Below are 20,737 nucleotides of genomic sequence, written 5' to 3' on the forward strand. Positions count from 1 at the left end.
GGGGTATTATCAAGAGGAAAATGAGGGACACCAGAACCAAAAACAAAGAAGAGCTGACAGCAACCATCAAGGAGATCTGGGCTTCCATAACCCCCAGGCAATGCCACAGGCTGATTGCCTCAATGCCACGGCGCATCGAGGCAGTTCTTAAGACAAAACCAAGTATTAAAGATTGACATATCGTTTTGACAGTACAATATTTTGATTTAATTGATGTGATCTTAATTTATTTCTTTTTTTCTGAGAAGTAAATGGTGATTTCTTCACGGTATTCTAATTTTTTGAAATCCTGTTTTCGTGGGTTTTATGAGCTGGAAGTCCAAATTATGTGAAAATAAACAAATAAATACTTGAAATCACTTAAATTGTGGGCCCTGAATCTATAATCTATGAAAGTTTGACTTTTTGAATGGAATTATGGAAATTAATGAACTTTTCCATATATATGTGTATGTATATATATATATATATATATATATATATATATATATATATATATATATGTATAACATAAAGGCATCACCTAGGGTTTCTTTGAAGAGTTATACAATAAAAGCCGTTTCAGACCCGGGCCACCAGATGGCGCTGTGGCGGATATCTTCCCTCCCCCACCGCTCTGGCAGCTCATCAGTTTCATCAATCAGGTCGTCATTGACTCTTTAATCAGAGGGCAGAGAGAGGTGTGACGTCACTGTGGCGCTCACAAAGAAACCGGAAGAGTGACCAGTTTGAAAGAGCAGCTCAAAAGATTAACAGTACATAAAAAAGCAGCAGGAGAATCCTGAAGAAAAACGCCGGAGAGAAAAAAAAAAAAACAATTGCAGACATTTTAGCTTAAAATGGCACGAAAATAATGCTGTAAAAAAAAAATGTCATGATGAGAGTGACAGGCCCGGAACCTTCCTGTTGGTGTCCAGGCAGCAGAGCTTCATTTTATACACCATATGTGGGAATATATTGTACCGGAGTTTATCGTAACGTAGCCTGCATATACGAGCAACACTTTTGGAGCCTTTTCAAATTCTAGGCAAACATATTAGAGTCAAAATTATTTGTTGAAACTGAAAAAAATAGAACAAAATCAAATATGTATTTGTCTGTGTGTGTATATAAATGCACACACATATATATATTAATGTGTGTGTGTGTGTGTGTGTGTGTGTGTGTGTGTGTGTTTAAAAGTTGTTGTCTGTGAAACTTGAGAATGGGTGATGAAGACGGAATACTGATGATGATGATGATGATGATGATGATGATGATGATGACTCAGACGGTGCCTGCCTTCAAACCTTCTGAGGAGTTGTTGTCTTGCCTTAAAACACACACACACACACACACACACACACACACACACACACACACACACACACACACTCACTCACTCACTCACTGGTCGTGTGTGTACTGTATCGTTCTGTGTACTGTATCTCACATCCCCATAGGAAGTAAGTGGGGCTGCCCTCAGCCAATCAGATCGGCGGATAACGCTCCGACAACAAACAAAAGATCAAGGCTAGCTGAGCTCATTATACTTTGTGGCTTCGTCTAGCTTGACGTTAGTTGTGACTTTGCTCTCAACAACTGGCCCCGTCGTTCTCTCCCTCTCTTTTCTCTTCGTCATTTGAAGCTGCCCTGCGCGGAGGGAAGACGGCTTCTTCTGTCTGATTTCGTGGTTTTTGCGGCGGCGAATGTCAGCCTGAATCCTTTCGCCGATCGCTTTGCTTTTGCTGGCCGAGCTGAACTCCCTAGCCAGGCTAGTTCCTGGGCTCAGCTGCGCTGGATGCCTCTCAGCGGACAGCCAAGCCAGTTAGCTTAGCCTGCTAGCTAGCTTTGCTCGCCCCGTCAAAACTCAACACTGACGGACACCATCGGCTCTGGCTTGTTGCTGACAAGCCAACATATTCAAAATCGCGTCGAAGCCATGTCTGGACAGTCGTCAGGCTGTGGCTTTCTGATGTCGGTTGTTGTCCACGGAGACCCCATTTTGAACGAGCAGGAAAAGGAGCTCAACCAGAGACTCCGACGGCTCTATCCAGCAATCAACGAAAATGAGACGCCGCTTCCCCGCTCCTGGAGCCCGAAGGACAAGTTCAGCTACATCGGACTCTCCCAAAACAATCTTCGCGTACACTATAAAGGTATGACACAAAGTGTACACATGGGTTTCTTGCACTTTGCTGGCCGAGTGCTAACGTCGAAGCTCGCTAAGGCTAAGTTAGCTTAGCCCCTGAAGCAGCACATCAAAGCCTGCTACTACTGCTGCTGTTGTGGCTAAAAACAAAGTAGGCTAGGCTAATAGCTTCATCGGCACAACAAGGCAGAGGACATCTTGCAACCCGACCAGCTGGCGAGTTATATTAAGAGCCAAAATTGACCCGCTAGCTCGTTAGCTCGCCTGCTACCGTGTTATCCAGTCTGGCAGTTTTGTGAGCTGCCACCGCGTAGCCCCGCAGGACAGAAAATGCAGATGTATCTCTAGAAAACTACAGCGATTTAGTTTATTGGGGGACTAGCATCTGGACAAAGTAGTTCATGTGCTTGGCTCGAACTCGATGCTAGTTTCACTAGGCACCATTTTTACGTCAGTCCCACCAATCTTGAGCTAGACAGCCCTTCTTGGTTGGCCCAAGTAGCATTATTGTATAACCCAATAACAGATGTGTTAAATATCACTATCCCCCCCCCACCACTATACCCCGACGATCCGTTGTATAGTTGGCCACATACATCTACTACCGAGGGTTTAATTCTGAGACGTAGAGAAGCTGGAGGCCTCACGAAACTTCAAACAGATCATTTGTTTTCAGGTAATGGCCTTAAAGAGGCTTCGACTACTCTGGGTGTGTTCGAGCCTGTGACAAGCCCTCGACACTCCTCTTCCCCCCGAGCTGCTAGAATGTTCTCGCTCTCTAACTTGAAAACATTCGCCTTCATTTCAGTGTTGAACGCATGTCGATGTTGTGTTATTTTCACTGGAGACAAACATTTTTTTTTTTAGTCTTAGGAGGCTATGCTGGCAGAACTGGATTTGATTGTCAAGTCTTCAGGGTCTCAACCCTGACAGTAGCCGGGGACGTTGTAATCGATCATTTAATTTAATGGAACAAAACCTTGACTTGATGGCTGCAAATTGCTTTTTTTTTTCTTCAGGTCAAGTTAAATAAAACAACAGTCACCGCACATATATTCACAAACGTATTATTATGATAATACACAAACAATAAATACAATTAACAGCAGTAGCACAGATTATATATATATATATATTTATATATTACTACCAATTTGTGTGCTAAACAATAATAAAGAAAAGAAAAAAACAAGGTTCATAAAGTTTTGAGGAAAACAAAAACATCCAGCTATACAATGTGGACAGTTGCGATCCAACACACATTATCATCATCCATACAGCAACAGTGTGATTTGGCTTCATGAAATGCCGACACACAAAAGTCCCAAAGCAGACTTTTGGCATTAGCATACATGCTGCATGTTTCTGATAAGTATGTTTGATAAAGTATGATTTAATTTTTCTATTGTGACTCTCTGGTTAGTGTGGCTGTGCTGGGTCTCTACTGTAATAGACCGGCCTTGACGTGTGTGTGTTGGCGTCTGATTGGACAGACCTGTTTTCTTGTCTTCAGAGTGTTTGTTGTTGGGGGTTTGAGGTTTTTCATAGTTGTTGAGTTGGGCTTCGTGAGTCCACACACCTCTGGCTCTTCTGACTTCCAGTTACATTTGCCTTTGAAATCAGAATTGGGAAGGAGGAGTGTTGTCACATTCAAGTTGTTCCAGTTTTAAGAGGAAAAGCGAGTTTGGCGACTTGTCAGCATTGTTGGTAACAGTGCTGTTGAGAGAGGGTTCGGGGGGAGGAGGGGGGGTACTTTCAATGACCCATCAGTTAAAGTGGCCCCATAAAAAGTACCGGAAGTCTGAGTGTTCCATTCACAAAACACACATGCACGCACTAGCGTTGGGTTAAAATGACCTCAACCAGACCCAGCAGGCTGTGAGGCGCACGTCATTAAACAGCAGGTGGCGATGTTTCCTCCTCGCGTTAAGGACATGCTGACCAGTCAGAGGTAGATGAGCACAGTGGTCTCATGTGACTGAGTGGCGGTGGAGCTGGGCTCCTTCTGACTGGAATTTAAAGTGAATTCAGCAGCAGAAGACACCGTGTGACACCTGCTCCTCGTTGTGGCAGGACAATAGACGCACGTTGTCCCGCTAGAAGGCTCAAACTGACAGTCTGCCTGTTGTTTTAGCTTAGAGTGTCCTGAACTTGACCTGTTTACACCAAGCGGACGGTCAGGAAATAGATGAGTGATAGCTGGAATGGGTGGAGTCAGTCCCTGCAGACCAATCGCATTGTCTCGACCGTCCTTCGTTGCTCTTACTGGAAATTTTGTGCTCGAGGGGGCCGAACTTGTGGAATGTGTGTCAGCTGTTCCCCCAGAAATCGCGTGGACGACCTGAATCTGTTGTCGCGACACGCTGACCCGTTAGAGCCAGCTGACCGGCGGCTCACTGTTCAGTTCAGTGAGAAATTAGTTGGATTATCAGTTTTATCAGTTTTCCGCGGGCGAGGTCGACTAACTGCTGCATCAACGCAGCCTTTACCCAACATACAGTGGAACGCTATTGGAGAGTCTGTTGCACATAATGCTGAACGCACGCGAGCTGATTGTCAATTGTTCTTCCCCTGAAGTTGTCTGTGTGTGTGTCTGTGTGTGTCCTTCCTGCCAAACTGAAGGTCACGGTAAAACCCCCAAGGATGCGGCGTCAGTGCGGGCCACCCACCCAATCCCAGCAGCCTGCGGGGTTTACTACTTCGAGGTGAAGATCATCAGCAAAGGCCGAGACGGGTAGGCAAACACACACACACTCTCTCTCACACACAGACACACAGACACACACACACACACACGCACGCACGCACGCACGCACGCACGCACGCACGCACGCACGCACGCACACACACACTGGCGGGACTCAACACTTCACCGAAACAGTGGGCACTGATGTAACCTGACATGCGTGGGTGCACCTAACAGGTTTGCTCGGCCTGCTTGACACTGTCGAGATGCAGGGGTCACCAACGTGGGGTCGCCCCCGAAGACCACCAGTCGCCCACAGGCCTGTTCTAAAAATAGCTTGACTCGTTGAGCTGCATGTAAAATTCAGTTGTGTCCAACCTCGTTAAAGCAGCTCAATGTAACTTCTCCACCATAAAATGATGATTCCATACTCAGTAAAGCGGTAGATAAACGATTAATAGGATCAACGGTGCCGCCTCGGCAGCAAGAGGGGTGGGGGGGATGCCGGCTGTAACTGCACTGCGCAAGTTTATAATAAAAGTGTTGAACGTTTCGTAGCAAACTGGTAGCGAGCTCAAGTTACCGCGAGCTGCTTTAAGTCCATCTAGCCATTTTCAATGCCCACTTCACCCTGCACTCAGGGTTGCGGCGGTCTGCTGAAACCCATCTATTAGCTATCTATTAACATTATCTATGATCAGTATCAATAATAACATATCTGAGAAAATGCGTTACTTCAGATGAGTGTAGCAAACTGGGTTCCCTTCATATGACTCAGGACCCATGAAGTTGCTCCCAGGTTCAGGGTTGGTGACTCCTGGTCTGAAGCATCAACAAGGTTAAAAACATTACAGCCTCCAGTCTGTGTGACGCTCCAGTTGCTGGCGTCGGGTTCGGCACCAGCGGAAACGTTCACCTGTTTGGAGGCACCCACGACGTTGCTCCAGTAGCTGTTTGCTTTCTCTGGCGCCTTTCTATCCAATCAAAGTGTCTCCTGTCCGTCCCACAGGTACATGGGCATCGGCCTCTCAGCTCAGGGCGTCAACATGAACAGACTTCCAGGTAAGACCGCTGTGCGTGCGTGCGTACGTGCGTGCGTGTCCACAGTTCTTTGTTTGTTCGTCTTCCACGTGCTGCGTTAAACTGAAACGTGTGTTTCTCTCGAGTGGTTTTGTCACTAGGTGGCAGTATAGGCGACATGGCTGTGAAATGTAGAGGAAGTCCAGTGAAAGTATAGAGCAATAGTTAACCTGGCAACAGCCATACGTTCATTATAATAACTGGATACTGCATTTCCAATAAGGCAGCGTGGGCAATTATTTTCCCCATCCAGTGGCTAGTTGAGGTACTGCAGCCAAAAATCTCATTCAGTCCAAAAAGCATTTTTCCCATAGACGCCAATACAAAGATCAGTGCCTGTAAAAGGGTTGACCGTAAGGCGGTTTATAGCACATGATTCTATTGTTGTGTTGTTAAGTGATGAGTCTAAAACATTTCTAATGGCCAGAAAATCCCCCCCGAAAAGAGTTCATTCACCGCGTGACGCCATGCGCTGTCTGGCCTTGTTGCAATGCATCATGGGAGTCACAGATGAATTGCGGGAAGTGACACCACTGCACATGCTCTATGGGCCGCATGATGTGGAGGTCACCCGGAAGCCAATCCCAAGATGGCACATGCGCCCAGGGGTCAACTCCACTGAAATCAATGGGCCGCCGTCTTCCATAACTGTTCTCGGTATGATGAGGATTCTATGCAGGGTGAATCTGAGCGATCGTCTTGAGATCATCAAGTGTTCTGGAGAAACCAGGACGACGGCGTCACCAGTAAAACGCTGTCTGGCAGCAGTCAGGAAAAACAGCTGAAACAAAAAATAAAAGCAGTTCCTGCGAAAAAGGTCGGCTGAGTGCCACAGATGAGGCTCCTAAATGACCCAGAGGAGGAAGTCCAGCCAGTGTGACGGCTGCTGCTGGCTGCGTGTTGAGGCTGGAGGTTATCAGGAGGCTCCTCCTCCCCAGCGAGGGGGTCCTGCTGGGTGGAGCAGAGATAAGATGAGGCCCTCGGCGACCTGCAGTGAAAACCAAATTGCAACAGATTGTTATGGGAAATAATGAGTACGGTGCAGAGTGGCTGCAGAGGTGAATGCCTTTAATTTTCTTTCAATAAAGTTCAGCAAGACCAAGTAGAAAACCTGGAGGGGCCGTGCCTTCTCTGTTGCTGCCCCCCCCACAACCCTCTGGAACCCACTCCCAACTTAACATCCATGACTGTGCTGACCTGCAAGCAGTCAAACCACTACTCAAAACTAGGGCTGCAACGATTGGTCGGCGTAATCGAGTACGTCGGCAACATAAATTCGTTGATGCGTAAATTGAAACGTTGTGTCTCGTTGTTGTTATCGCGAATTGATGAATGCTAAAATCACACTCTGGCTATATGCTCATTTGTAGCTGCAGTGCGGTACTGAGCGCTGAGGGTGGCAGTGTTGCTCTGTGTTTACACCCTGCAAAAGACAGAAGAAGATCATTATCATTATTATTGTTATTATTGTTATTGTTATGTCTGCGCTCCAGTGTTGCTGCTCTGCTCTCCGCTCACTCGTGGCTTCAGCCACTGCTCAGTGTCTCACTGTGACGCGTTGCTCCCTCCAGGTTGGGACAAGCACTCGTACGGTTACCATGGAGACGACGGCCACTCCTTCTGCTCCTCCGGTACCGGCCAGCCGTACGGACCCACGTTCACGACGGGCGACGTGATTGGCTGCTGCGTCAACCTCATCAACAACACCTGCTTCTACACCAAGAATGGCCACAGCCTGGGTAGGGAGGCGTTTGTGTGTTTGTTTGTTTTTTTTTGTTTTTGTTTTTTGCCCTTGGGTGGCGTTGACGTGGGTGGCGACACTGACGCACTCCGTTTCTCTGTTTCTCTCTCCTCAGGTATCGCCTTCACTGACCTCCCGGTAAGTCTTCACCTCGTCCAGCCACTCTGGTGTAAAGAAGCATTTTGATCATTTATATGGGTGGAAGGGGGGGATCACACCAAAGATGTTTTCCTCTGTCTTTGCCGCTGGGAATTCTGCTGAAGGCTTTAAAAAAAAAAAAAAAAACTTGAGCTGAGCATGTAAATGTAACCAGACACAGCAGATGGAACTGGAATTATTCCACACGTCCATCTGGGAAATCTGGATCTGTGGTATGAGATGGAAGCCTGGACTGTGCTTAGGTGGTAGAGGAGGGGTCTGTCTTTCACATTCAAGGCTAACGCGTCCGCTTTCTTGCCAAGGTCGGACCAGTTTTTTTTCTTTCCTATATGGTTGCTGGGCGAGCGGAGATTCTGTCCGAGGCCCGACGAGACCGCCTCGTCACCTGGCTCTTGCAGCTCCGACAAAAACACTCGCACCGCTGTGCACCGAGCCGCTCACGTCTGCGTGAATCAACCGTACCCAGGCGGCGGAGAGATGCTTGGAAATGTGTCCTCCCCTGCCTCCCGCCCTCTCGCTCCCGGGTTTTTTTTCACGGGAGAAGAGAATAAGAGTCTTAGCCACAACAATAATCCATTGAGCTGCAGAACAGGCCTGGCGCCCGGCCACACATTCATGTTGCCGGAGTGCCCAGAGCCGGAGTGCGTCACCTCGGAGCAGCTGACGTTCCTGCTCATTAAACCGTGACAGAGGCGACACACACACACACACACACACACACACACACACACACACACACACACACACACACACACACACACACCTTGTGGGGCTGGCTGCTGTGAGCTGTGATCAGCAGGTCCTCGCACTGTGTCGATTCCATCTGCTCTGTCGCCTTGACAATGTTCTGCGCCGCAGCGCTTCGAAGGCTCCACTGCAGGCCACCTTCACCTTGTGGCCGCTGTTTTTCCCTGCCAGTAACCCCAGTTTCTGTGACCTCTTGACCCCCCCCCCCCTGCAGCCCAATCTGTACCCCACCGTGGGCCTGCAGACGCCCGGCGAGGTGGTGGACGCCAACTTTGGCCAGCACCCCTTTGTGTTCGACATCGAGGACTACATGCGCGAGTGGAGGACAAAGATCCAGTCGCAGATCGACCGCTTCCCCATCGGGGAGCGCGAGGGCGAGTGGCAGTCCATGATCCAGAAGTAAGCTGCTGCTGCTGCTGCTGCTGCTGCTGCTCTCACTCCCACACTTCCAACACAGTCGGCCGTTGGGTTTAATGGTCTAATGCAATTTGCTTCACGCTTGTTGCGCTTTTGTTTTTTACGAGTACAAAATTTAATTTTTATGATGTTTTAAAAAAAGAACCCAATTAAGATGAAACGCAAACAAAACTGCACAAAACAGTGGAAAACAAGTTTAGAAAAGATGCGCAGAACCAGAAGGTTTTAGAAGTGACTGCCCCCTCTGAAAAAGGGGCCAATGTTTTACAAAACTATCTTAGCACCGTACACTGAATAAAATGATTCGCTTGGAAATGTTTATTTTAAGCTAATATATCTATTGAATTGAATTTTGCAAAGAAATATTTTTGAATAATAGTGAAAAAAAACACAGATGTATTAAAAATCTATAAACTTTTGTTTCTGCTTTTTTGGAATGCAAATAATGTTGAGCATGTTTCACTTTGAAGGCTGAAGCTGTTCCACAGTTCAGCCCTGTGATACCAAAATGAAAGTTTGCAACTGCGGTTCAGAAGACGGTTGTTGAACTGCAACAGAAGTTTTGTTTTAAGTGAGAAGGAAGTTGAGCGTTGACTCTGTGACTCTGTGACTCTGCCCTTCTCCTGCCAGGATGGTGGCCTCCTACCTGGTGCACCACAGCTACTGTGCCACCGCCGAAGCCTTCGCCAAATCCACGGACCAGGCCGTGCAGGAGGAGCTGGCCTCCATCAAGAACCGACAGAGTGAGTTGCTCCCCGATCTTGACCTGAAGTTGGTTTCCTCTCCTTTTACCAACCTCCACGACATTGGAGTGGCCACGGGTGCTGTAAAACGGAGCGCTGACGTTTCTGTCGGTGTTGTGTTGGCACTGACGCTGTGTGCCGTGACCCGCAGAGATCCAGAAGCTGGTGCTGTCGGGCAGGATGGGCGAGGCCATCGAAACCACCCAGCAGCTCTACCCCAACCTCCTGGAGAGGAACCCAGACCTGCTCTTCATGCTCAAGTCAGTCACCATCCACCACAGCCTCCTTCTCACCATTTACACCACAGTCAGACAGTTGTGATGGCAAATCCCAAGTTTGAAGAAGAGCCGACTGACTGAATGAATGATTCACCCAGTGTAACGCAGCTGGAAGCAGGTTTTCTCACTGAGTTGTGATGACGAGTTGAGATTGAAGCATTTTTTTTCTCTCTGGTAGTTGCACAGAAAGACAAGGAGAGTCAAATATTTCACTGTGGCGCCAACTACTGGCAAGACTTGCAGCGTTTTAAACCTGTCTGGAGTGTTTGCTACTCCAGTTGCTTGTTGCTTGTGTCGTCGCTGTGCTCCTCGACCCCTCAAAGCCGTTGTCCTCTTGTCCTCTGGTCCAGGGTGAGGCAGTTCATCGAGATGGTGAACGGGACGGACAGCGAGGTCAGGTGTCTGGGAGGCCGCAGCCCAAAGTCTCAGGACAGTTACCCCGGCTCGCCCCGCCCCTTCAGCCCCAGCCACAAAACCAGCGGCTCCCAGCCCTACCTGCCAGGTACGCCCCGCCAACCCAGCCCTGCACGCCCCGCCCACCCAGCCGGCTCCACACCTGTCCGTCTCCAGTGCGCTTACGGCCGTTTGTGGCTGTTTCTTTGTCTTTAGGGTTCGACAGCAACTGCTGTAATGGCGTGGCCTCCACCAAGAGCCACAGCTCCTCCCCTCACAGTCACAAGCCCAGCCCCCCCGGCTCTGGCCCCGCCCTCCCCACCTCAGACGTCAGCCTCAACGGGAGCCGCAGTCAGCAGCCAGTAACCAGGTACCCGAAGACCTGCAGTGGAGGAAGAGACATTGTTCTACAAATGACCTGCAAAAATATTGTTTTGTGTGTTACTATAAGTTGCAAGTACATTTAAAGGCACATGGCTTATTTATTTTTAATTTGAGAAGAAGAGGAGCTCTGCCCTCTAAATGAAGTCCAGGAAGTGCAGGGAGAGAAGAGACGGAGCTCCTAGTGCACCATCTTAACTCAAAGAGGGTGAAACCAAGAGTTTAGTCCAGACTTGTCGTCACACACACACACACCGCGAGCTGCCCCCCTGACTAACGCTGCTGCTGCGTCTCCTTCACACAGCAGCGACGTGGACATGGAAGTGGACCACTTCACCAACGGAGTGACGGAATCCTCCTCCAACGGCTTCCTCAACGGCAGCTCCAAGCACGCCGGCGAGCCCGACAACTGCGACGCCGACATGGGTGAGTAGCAGCAGCAGCAGCAGCGGCAGTGTTGCTTCCCTTTGCGTCTGCGGCGAGACGAGACTCAGCCCGGCTGCTTTTGGCTCGGCAGAGGTGGAGTCGGTCCAGGCCAAGAGGCAGCTGTGCGGCGGCAGCCAGGCGGCCATCGAGAGGATGATCCACTTCGGCAGGGAGCTGCAGAGCATGAGCGAACACCTCCGCCGCGAGTGCGGCAAGAACTCGGCCAATAAGAAGATGCTGAAGGTAACGAGCGGGTCAAAGTTCTCAGCGACGGCGATTTCCGATGTCCGGCGCCTTGACGCCTGTGCTTTCTCCGCAGGACGCCTTCAGCCTGCTGGCTTACTCGGACCCCTGGAGCAGCCCCGTGGGTTACCAGCTGGACGCCATCCAGAGGGAGCCCGTCTGCTCCACCCTCAACAGTGCAATACTAGGTAGGTCCGAGTCTGCCCCGCGGCACCAATCACAATCTCTGTTCTCTGTTGCCGAAGCAGGCGACCCCGCTGGGGAAGACGGAAGAGGTGAAGCCTGTGAACAGATACAGCAGGGGTGCCCAAACTTTTTTCAATGGGGGGCCAGAACAGATAACGTAAAAAGATCCGCGGGCCATCGCCGCGGAGATCACGTCCATTGACATGGGGGGGTGGTCACCGCATTTTGGGCTTTAGACTCCAGGGGGTGCTGTTTCGCTGTCACTTCAACAAACTGAGCAGAGGCGAGGCCTTCCTGCTGTTTTGCTTTCTTTGTTTGTTTGTCTTTTGTTGTGAACGAGTCCCTCACTCCTCCTTGGTCTTTGTCCCCTGCAGAGACTCACAACCTGCCCAAGCAGCCTCCGCTCGCCCAGGCTGTCGGCCAGGCGGCCCAGTGTCTCACCATCATGGCACGGACTGGCAGCGGCTCCTGCGCCTTCGCCTCTGTAGACGATTACCTGCACTAGCCCTTGGTGCACGCACACACGCACGCACGCACGCACACACACACACACACACACACACACACACACACACACACACGCGCGCGCACGCACATACACACACATATTCACAAACTGAGGACCTGCCCAGGAGTGACTCCAGCAGACGAGCTGTAGACCCCCTGACTTCCTGTCCCTGACTTCCTGTTGAAACCCCCCCACACACACCCTCCCCCCATGTTTTTCAAACACGGCTGAAGATCAGGAGACCCTCCTGAGCAGTTCCACACACACACACACACACACACACACACACACACACACACACACCCCGCTCCATTGCAGTTCCGAACATAAGCCTCCTTCTCGGTTGGTCCTTGAAAATGCGCCACCTGCAGGCCCCCTGAGGCATCTGCGTCACTCTGACAGACAGTTGAGGGGGGGGGCGGTGGGGGCAGCCAACCGTAGCCGATTTGAAAACACTGGGGGAGGGGAGCCGAACTCTCCTGCCGATACTCACTCTCGTCCACCGGGGGGCGTCCCGCAGGGCCGATTGGCAAAGTTGACGGCCGTCGCCCTCCAACGGCGTGTGTGACTGCGAGCAAACAGGAAACTGAACCTAACCGGGAGGCGGGACCTTAGTCTATTGGTCGCCCCCGGAGATCCCACCCACCCACTCGCCCTCCCTGCACTGACTCCTCCCTCCTGCGCGACTGGAGGACGTGGGCGGGGCTTTGTGCAGCGCATGTGGACTTTGAAGAAGCCGAAAAGGGAGCACGACCTCGACTCATCCTTCCCCGTTTTTAACCTTCTTTCGCTTTGTGTTCTTCACCTGCCAAGGGAGGGGGACAGGGGGGGGGGGCGGTCACCTGGCTCTTTTTTTTTGTTTTGTTTTTCGTTCCCCCCAGGTTTACATGGCATGGTACAGATGACTTATTGTTATTATTATTATTATTATTATTGTTATTATTCTAATTCTAATTATCATCATATTAATGATTTGCTACTTGCATTCACAGTATATTCGTTGAGCGTCGGCAAGAGCAAAAATCCCCACAACTTTAAATAAATAAATAAATAAATAAATGAATAAATAAAGGTCCCAATTCCACCGATGAGCAGTGTGTGTGAATTGAACCAAGTGGACTAGAATCACCAGAGCGACACCAGCAGAACAGAACACTGTGCTGAGACTGAAAGTCGTTCATCCGTGTGAGTTCTGACGATTATTTTCGAACTGGGGGGGACTGAAAGGTTCCTGCTGCTGTGAAGTTTGTGGGAGCCGCGATGCGGCCGCTGCCGGTCCTCTCTGTCTGAGCCCTCGGCTCCACTGCTGCTGTTCTTCTCACTCTCTCACTATCGGATGGTCTATGATGCTAAACCCACCGCCCCCAAAACGCTCAGGAGCCAATCAACCCCCTGTTCCTCCTCCTCCTCCTCACTTCAGGAGAGGAATGTCCATCCAGACCCCCCTGGTCTTCCATTACAATTTGGCTTTGTTTGTTTGTTTTTTAATTCATTTTGTGTGTTACAGCGTCGGGCTTTTCAACCTTGAATTTCTACTTGGAAGGCAACAGCAGAACTGCAGCTACAGCGTTGTTGTCGTTTGCTTGTTGTGGTCAAAGTGTAAATTTTGAAGTTTGGTTCTTTTTTTTTTTTCTTATGGAAATTATTAAAAAGTATTATTTAGGAAATGTTTCCCACAGAGTGCGAGCGTTGCAAAATATCAAGTTCCATGGAAGGCTGCTTGCGGACAAGCGCTGTTGAAATAGCAGTTAGTGATGCTAGCTAGCCTGATGGCTCAGTTGATGGTCAGGCTTCTCTCGGCTCGTGAGCACTGGCGCAGTTTGCCAGTGGTTGTGGCTGGCTGCTGTCAGACACGCCAACGCGCTGCCAGGTGTGCTGTTGACGTCCAGCTCAGCTGCGAGAAGCCGTCGAGCCGACAGCGTCCACCCTGCGGCTGAGACGAGGTTCCTCAGGGTTCGCAGCCTTCTCGACTGCGTCAGCGAGGACGGGAACGCCAGACCAGTCATACGTCATCAAAAGTTGCAAATACGAAACTAAGAACCAAATATTTTTCAAGGGGCGACGTCACACTTTGTTTCCAGGGTCTGGAGTTTTTTTCCGATGGTGGAGCCAAGATTTTCTTATTTTTGGTTTTGGTTTCCTTTATTTCTCCCCTCACTCTCCCGCTGATCGAAAACAGTCACGGCATCGTTTAGAAAACTTCTTAGACAAAGTGTCTGTTGTCTATTTCTGAGTAAGGTCTGAAACCTATGCATGCCATAGTAAAGTGGTGGTAAGATCCAGTTTGATGTCTCCTATTTTATTCGGGGTTTTTTTTCTTTTTTTTTTTTTAGCCAGTTCAGTGTATAAGGAAAGATGTCAAACAGTAAGTTGTCCTCTGCTGACTGTGTGTCCATTTGGAGATAAAAAAAAAGAAGAAAAAAGGTGCAATTTATGTGCGGGTGAAAAGATTTATATTAAAAATGACAAATAAGTTGCCACGTGTCTGGATGCTGCGTGACGTCTGGTCAGAAGAGCACCTAACCTGCAGTCGGTTCGTTCCAGCTCAGTGGTGTTTAAAATCATCCGTTTATTGTCCAAAAAGACAACTTCGCTAAAATCTGACTTATTGCTTTCTTCCTTTCCCTCGAAATAGTGAAGATTTGAAATTTGCCATACAGTCTAGAAGGTAGACTGAGTGGGGGGTATTGAATAAAATGAATAAAAAAAAATAAAAATAGGCGACAGAAATTTACGCTTCACATATACAATATTTTATTTAGGAAGAAAAACATTTAGAAAGGCAAAATAGGTCAAAAATCTTAGATATTTCTTCTCCTGTTGTGTCTAATCAGTACAGATGAAGTTGAAGATCTAGGACAGGTTGTCAGCGGCAAGTCAGGACGGTGTTCTAGACGCATCACCAGCAGAGAAACACTGATGGACCAAACATCACCTCAGAGTTCGGTGTAGAGAAAATAGTCCCGTCTGACCTGCAGCAGACCAGGTGCTGGTGTTCACTGAAGAGAATCTGCTGTTGAGTGTCTTGAGCTCTTGTCAGACTGGAGAAGAGACCCAAACCCCTGCAGCTGACGTCCTTCACGCCCGGCAGTCTGGTCTGCTGCCCGGCTGCCACAAGCTCCTCCACTCGCCTCAAAACCTCGGTGACCTAACAGGAAGTGGAAGTCTGCCTCCGTCTCCGGTCCCAGTTGGTGTGACGAGTCGTGAGGAGGAGGAGCAGCTGCGGTCTGGGGACCATCAGGACTGGAGCTTCTGCTTGTGGATCCACTTCTTCTTTATTTTGGTCGCTTTGGCTTTTTCTTTACTGGCTGCAGGGAGAGAGAGGAGGGGTGAGAGTGAGCGAAGATGATGATGATGGATTGATGCTGGATTTCTGTGAATCGAAATTCTCACAGTTGCAATCAACCCAACACTGAGAGGTGCTCTGGTTTAATGAGTGCAGGCAGGTGAAGAGCTACTTTAGTCTACGCACCCCAGTTGGCCTTGACAAACTGCACCGCTGCACTCTTGATCCGGCCACTTTTGTTCTGGAGGGACAGCAGCTCGTTATCTGAGGGGAGATGCACAGAATCCATGAGCAGGTTGGACTGAAGGACAAAACGCTGCCGTCGTCTCTCCACTGGAAGTTGTCCTGCGTTGCTGGGGCAATAATTAAAGCTTCCCACCCTGTCAGCAGAGTTCATTTGTCAGTGACATTGTTTAACCCCCAAGTATTCCATCTGTGGCACCTGTTTGCCCCCTGCTGGCAGGTTGCAGTACAGCTCATTTATGCTACCGTTTCTTCCACACAGACAAAACAGGACTAGAAACTGACTGTAGGTGTTGGCTGGTTTCCATTGCCCCCGTCACCCTGATGTTAGGTTAACCCAGGAGGTCACGCCCCCCTTCCACCCCTCCTTCCGATACTCGTGCCCAATTGGCTCCTTCTTACTTGTCGTCCTGTGACTTCCTGGCCCGTACAGTTGGGACTGGATGAAGGCTTCTGCTGCCTTTTGCTGGATGGAAGCCAAGCTGTCCTTCCTCACCACAGTCACTGTGTATTTTTTATCGAGTCTGAAATGAAAGGGAACAATCACATGGACCTGCAGCAAATACACGCCAGCCTCTGCTTAGAGGACGGCAGGGAGGGAATAGGCAGGAAATGGGAAGATTCTGTTTTACACACTTGCGTTTCCGCAGCAGCTGCTTCTTGCTCTGGCTTTTGTCTTTTGCCTTGCTCACTCCCTCCTCAGTCTTTTCTTGCACCCTTTCAAAATTAAACAGGTTGACTTTTTCACTCTGCTGGAGACCAAAGATTTGCAGAAGCCGAAGCCAGCGCACTTACTCTGGAGGAGCCGAGTCAATTTCCTGCAGCACTTCATCTGATAGGAGTTTCCGTTTCTAGTAGAAACAATTTTTTTTTTTTTTTAGTTCCATTGACTTTTCAGTGAATTAAAAACATCCATCAGAGCCATCAGCAATGTTATGGACAAGATATGGACGTTAGCCTGACAATGGAATTGCAGTGATACAGCAGAAAAGCTTTTGTCTTCATTAAACTGAGAAATACTGAAATACTGGAGGCTACTGGGATCTGGTTGAAGTCACAGGAAGCAGTTGAACCAACCTTCTGTTCCTGGAATCTCTCTTGTCTCTTTCTCCTCTTCTCCTTCAGCTCTTCCTTTTCCCTGGGAAAGTCCAGAAACACACGGTTGACTTCAGGGAAAACACACAAACATGTACAGGGCTGTTCATCCACTTATTTGACTGATGTTTAGGGAGAAGTGAAGCAAAGCTACGGCTTGAACCGCGGACTGGCTGAAACAGTCAGTTTGCGTCAACGTGTTTATATTGGTGCTCCCTCGCCGAAAGCAGCTCTTGGCTGTGTTATCCCTGATCTCCCCTGCACTCGTCTGTCGCAGTCGATTAAATTGCGTTTTGACCTGATCAGGGCCACCGAGCGGGCCGCAATCACACCAATATCAAGGGCGACCACAAAAAATACAACGTCAAAGCCTTCGCGAAGAAGTTACTCTGCTCACAGTCCCAAAGACGTGTTGTTTTGAATGGAGCCTGGTGCGCTGCTAACAAGCTAGCTACCTTTTGGCCGAGTCCAGGGCCAGTTTGATGCTCTGCAGAGCCGCAGCCTTGGAGTCTTCGAACGTCACCTCATCTGGCGCCTCGTCGTCGCTGGAGGAGAGACATGGGCCCAACAGTTCCGCCCGTATGACGGTTTCGGATGGCTTTGCCTTCGAGGCTGCTTTCCCACGCTGCCTTTTCGCCATGTTGGAGAGCTGTGTGACGTCATCACGTCGCGCCGACCGGTACTCTGCGATGTAAAAAATAAATAAATAAATAAAATGGAAAAATGCGTTTATTCAGTTTTGACTTTTCAAATATGCATGAAGTTAATTTGTTTAAATTTAATTTTCTTGATTTAGCCCCAATGAAAGATGCGAGTGTTCTTGGCTTGACGTTGTTTTGCTTATGACGATTCACAAACAAGAATCAAGCTAGCTAGTTGGATCACTCTATTGTGTGCGTAGGAGATTTCAGAATAATAGCAGGGAAATAAGCAGGACCCTATTTTGTAGTTATTGTTGTTTTTGTTTTTTGTTTTTTTTAATCTCCTCCAGAAAGACAGAAACAAACACACGCAGTTATTACATTAACATTACACCAAAAATCTTTTGAATAAATCTTTGTTGGAGTGATTGATTTTCTCAAGGAAAAAGGTTTAGAAGATCTACGGGTATGATTATTTATATTATGCTCACATTACTATTGAATTGCCTGGCGTAACGTTCAGGTATATTCGTTTTCAAAGTGTATGTATCAATTAATTTACACTCTTTTGTTTTGGTTTTCCTTGAAGAATGTTGAATCTTATTTTGTAATTTGCTACGGAAACAGTTCCTATCTGGTTTAACGGCACAGGCCAGCAGTAGCAGAAGCATCAGCGGCAGCAGGTGCAGTCCGCTTTGTCGGCTAACGGGACTCTGTGAGGTTCTATGGTCAACATGCACCTTCTGCTGTTTGTACTCCTGGCCGCTGTTGGGGCGACTGCCCTCGGCCTCCCCGGACTCGGCTCTCCGACGGCTACCGGGCCCTGCGACGCCCCAGTGCAGTGGGAGGGGAGGTGGGTCGTATACGACCACGGCACCGGCAGAAACAACCGAGCGGCCGTCTCCTACGACGGCCTCAACCGGAGGATGCGTGTCCTGCAGCAGCACAAGAAACACACCCCGTGTCAGAAGTACGTTGCCCACTCCGCTGCTGCTTTAATTGGCTCGCTCATAGTTAAGAGCAAATTTCCTATGTTGCGAATATAAAAACATGTAATGGTAGTTGCGCAAAAGGCACATTAATTGCGTGATGAGGTTTGAAAAACATTGTTTACAACTTAAAAAAATAAAATAATAATCCAAAAAAATCATAAATGAACGGGACCACCATACTTCAGCCTGTACAGCGTTTTAGCTCTTCTGCCACGTTGTCAAGTTGACACATGTGCTTCATGCTTTATCATTTTAGATAATTGGATGTTAATGCATATTATTATTATTATTATTATTATTATTATTATTATTATTATTATTATTATTAAAATTACAACTTTGAACATGTCACATATATACATCTGTTGCCCATATGGATGTGGTCGGGTTCCTTCTGTTTAGAGAGGAGCTCTAAACAGAGTGCGGTTCGTTCGTTGCTTCCAGATTGTTCTCTTGCCACTGACCTTAAAAGTCCAGCAGGAATATTTGTGAGTTTAGCTGTGATGCAACAATAAACCAACATCGACTCTGTGCTGGGACTAAAGTCTGAAGTTGCAAAGCACTCTGGTGGTCCAATACCAGCTGGTCATTTGTTAAACCTTGAACTAACCTTGGAAAGCCTTCCCCTTTCCAAACTTGTTCTCTTTACCTGATGTACAAGTGAAATAAATCCAGAGGATGAATAAATGTCACACACCTGATGTTCCCTCTCTGTCTTGTCCAGGTTTTTTGAGTACATCTACTTGTACGAGAGCATGGTGTTGTTTCAGATTGATCAGAAGACCAAGGACTGCTCCAAGATCACTCTGGTAGAGGACTGGGACCCTTTCGACATCCCAGCCAACTCCACATTCGAGGACCAGTACATCATTGGAGGCCCCGGAGACAACGTTGAGGTTCAGGAGTGGTCCGACAGGAAGCCGGCACGCAAGCGTGAGTCCACTTAGCTGACCATTAGCTACTTGAGCAAACACCATTGCACCATTTAAAATGGTAAGCTCAATGATTCTGACTGCCAAGCACGATTTGTTCAAGTCTTCAGTGCTGTTGCCTATAGTCCTCTAAAGTGGAATAACACAACAGGAAGAGAGGGAGTTAGCTGGTTACCCCTGTTGGATGAGGTTAACGGTGAATTCAGTTATCTTTAGAAGTTAGATTTTACCAAGTTTGAAGTCAGAATGCTTTTAATCCGCAATGTCACACTGAGAATTATTTTATTTAAGTCTCTTGATATAGGTGTTTTGATATAGGTCTCTATCTTTTACATATATATTTTTTTTACTAACTTAACTATATTTTTCTATTTAGTTATGCTTGCATAATGACAATAAAAGATCTCAAATCTCTTGAATAAAAAAATCTTGAGAAGTCAGTGGAACCTCAATTCACTCATAGCCCCAAATTCCAACTTCTGAAAAAACATTAGTTGTTGGTAGACCTAAAACTCCACTTCTTCTCTGTGCATCTCCTCGTTGTTCCTACCAGATGAGACTTGGGTGGGCATCTACACGCTGAAGGACTGCTACCCGGTGCAGGAGACCTACACCAGGAACAGCAGCGTCACCACCTCCACACGCTTCTTCAACCTCCAGCTGGGCATCAGCGACCCAGAGGTCTTCACCCCTCCCAGCACCTGCCAGTCAGCCAAACCCAGGAGGATGGCAGAGTTCCACTGCTGAGGCCTTCCTGCTTCGACGCCAATACTGACCCCAGTCTGAAATCAGCCCTTGTGCACTCACACTAGTTCACACACACAATTAACACTAAAGGCTCGAGTTTTGTTGACTGGCGTACTTCGTTCTACCTGTTGAACATTAGAATCAGCTGAGAGGAGTGTTAGCAGGAAGTTGTCTGCGCCACGAACCTCACCCATGAAACTGCTCGATATTTTTGTTAAATGCTGCTGTGTTGGAGATCTGGATTAAGGTTCACACATTAGACATTTTTTTTTTGTGTTTATTGCAGCTGCCTGCAGAAAGGGTCTAAGTGTGACAGAGCAAATCTGTGGCTCAGGTGGCTGGGAGTGGTCCCTGACCACAGAGCAGATGTTCTGTCCTTTTTACAGCGTCTCTCCAGAGTCCAGACCACCTTAACTTGGCTCACACATTATTTTAATGTGTCTGTATCTTAAATATACTTAATAAATAAGTACATGTAGACAATCTACAAACTAATCTTCTTTTGGGTCTGTCTTCTGTCTGTGATAGTTTATTGTGTGTATTCTTTCACATCAGTTGTCTTGATTAAATAAAGTGTCATTTAAATGCTCATAATTGTCCATGGTTTACCTGTCAGTTAAGTGCAGATATTCTTCTAACCACAAGGGTTCAGTCTCTTCATATGAAACATGAAGAGGTTTAC

General features: G+C 48.1%; 3 protein-coding genes across 4 annotated transcripts; 2 read left to right on the forward strand and 1 right to left on the reverse strand.

Moving 5' to 3' along the window:
- The first annotated feature begins 1,468 nt into the window (after positions 1-1,468).
- ranbp9 (RAN binding protein 9) lies at positions 1,469-14,594 on the forward strand. 2 transcript variants are annotated; one of them, XM_076022251.1, is made up of 14 exons: positions 1,469-2,138; positions 4,754-4,865; positions 5,827-5,879; positions 7,469-7,636; positions 7,754-7,776; positions 8,759-8,943; positions 9,592-9,704; positions 9,856-9,964; positions 10,333-10,484; positions 10,592-10,811; positions 11,061-11,182; positions 11,274-11,425; positions 11,502-11,613; positions 11,986-14,594. In XM_076022251.1, the coding sequence occupies exons 1-14, from the start codon at positions 1,922-1,924 to the stop codon at positions 12,114-12,116; spliced, it is 1,869 nt and encodes a 622-aa protein (XP_075878366.1). In that variant the 5' UTR covers positions 1,469-1,921; the 3' UTR covers positions 12,117-14,594. The 2 variants fall into 2 exon arrangements, with proteins under 2 accessions (XP_075878366.1, XP_075878367.1); XM_076022252.1 differs by having other exon boundaries at positions 1,475-2,138; positions 10,592-10,745.
- A 419-nt stretch (positions 14,595-15,013) lies between these two features.
- On the reverse strand, positions 15,014-17,408 carry nol7 (nucleolar protein 7). The gene is made up of 7 exons (XM_076022253.1): positions 17,199-17,408; positions 16,726-16,786; positions 16,444-16,499; positions 16,285-16,365; positions 16,051-16,172; positions 15,592-15,669; positions 15,014-15,427 (listed from the first exon to the last, which is right to left on the reverse strand). The coding sequence occupies exons 1-7, from the start codon at positions 17,381-17,383 to the stop codon at positions 15,357-15,359; spliced, it is 654 nt and encodes a 217-aa protein (XP_075878368.1). The 5' UTR covers positions 17,384-17,408; the 3' UTR covers positions 15,014-15,356.
- Positions 17,409-17,919: 511 nt separating this feature from the next.
- Positions 17,920-20,550, forward strand: epdr1 (ependymin related 1). The gene is made up of 3 exons (XM_076022254.1): positions 17,920-18,354; positions 19,101-19,309; positions 19,862-20,550. Exons 1-3 carry the CDS (start codon positions 18,110-18,112, stop codon positions 20,053-20,055), a joined length of 648 nt encoding a protein of 215 aa, XP_075878369.1. The 5' UTR covers positions 17,920-18,109; the 3' UTR covers positions 20,056-20,550.
- The last annotated feature ends 187 nt before the right edge of the window (positions 20,551-20,737 follow it).

This window comes from Nelusetta ayraudi, unplaced genomic scaffold (genome assembly GCF_046127955.1).
Source record: "Nelusetta ayraudi isolate G7.1 ecotype Tasmania unplaced genomic scaffold, CSIRO-AGI_Nayr_v1 ptg000011l, whole genome shotgun sequence".
NCBI lineage: Eukaryota > Metazoa > Chordata > Actinopteri > Tetraodontiformes > Monacanthidae > Nelusetta > Nelusetta ayraudi.

What these genes read in the sequence shown, in the direction of transcription:
- nol7 (XM_076022253.1), bottom strand. Translation starts at nt 17,383, where the DNA reads ATGGCGAAAAGGCAGCGTGGGAAAGCAGCCTCGAAGGCAAAGCCATCC. An exon ending in GCCCTGGACTCGGCCAAAAG is followed by an intron (nt 16,787 to 17,198) that starts GTAGCTAGCTTG and finishes GGACTTTCCCAG; the next exon opens with GGAAAAGGAAGAGCTGAAGG. An exon ending in AGAGATTCCAGGAACAGAAG is followed by an intron (nt 16,500 to 16,725) that starts GTTGGTTCAACT and finishes TGTTTCTACTAG; the next exon opens with AAACGGAAACTCCTATCAGA.
- epdr1 (XM_076022254.1), top strand. Translation starts at nt 18,110, where the DNA reads ATGGTCAACATGCACCTTCTGCTGTTTGTACTCCTGGCCGCTGTTGGG. An exon ending in AAACACACCCCGTGTCAGAA is followed by an intron (nt 18,355 to 19,100) that starts GTACGTTGCCCA and finishes TGTCTTGTCCAG; the next exon opens with GTTTTTTGAGTACATCTACT. An exon ending in CAGGAAGCCGGCACGCAAGC is followed by an intron (nt 19,310 to 19,861) that starts GTGAGTCCACTT and finishes TGTTCCTACCAG; the next exon opens with ATGAGACTTGGGTGGGCATC.
- ranbp9 (XM_076022251.1), top strand. Translation starts at nt 1,922, where the DNA reads ATGTCTGGACAGTCGTCAGGCTGTGGCTTTCTGATGTCGGTTGTTGTC. An exon ending in TCTTCGCGTACACTATAAAG is followed by an intron (nt 2,139 to 4,753) that starts GTATGACACAAA and finishes GCCAAACTGAAG; the next exon opens with GTCACGGTAAAACCCCCAAG. An exon ending in CTCCATCAAGAACCGACAGA is followed by an intron (nt 9,705 to 9,855) that starts GTGAGTTGCTCC and finishes CGTGACCCGCAG; the next exon opens with AGATCCAGAAGCTGGTGCTG.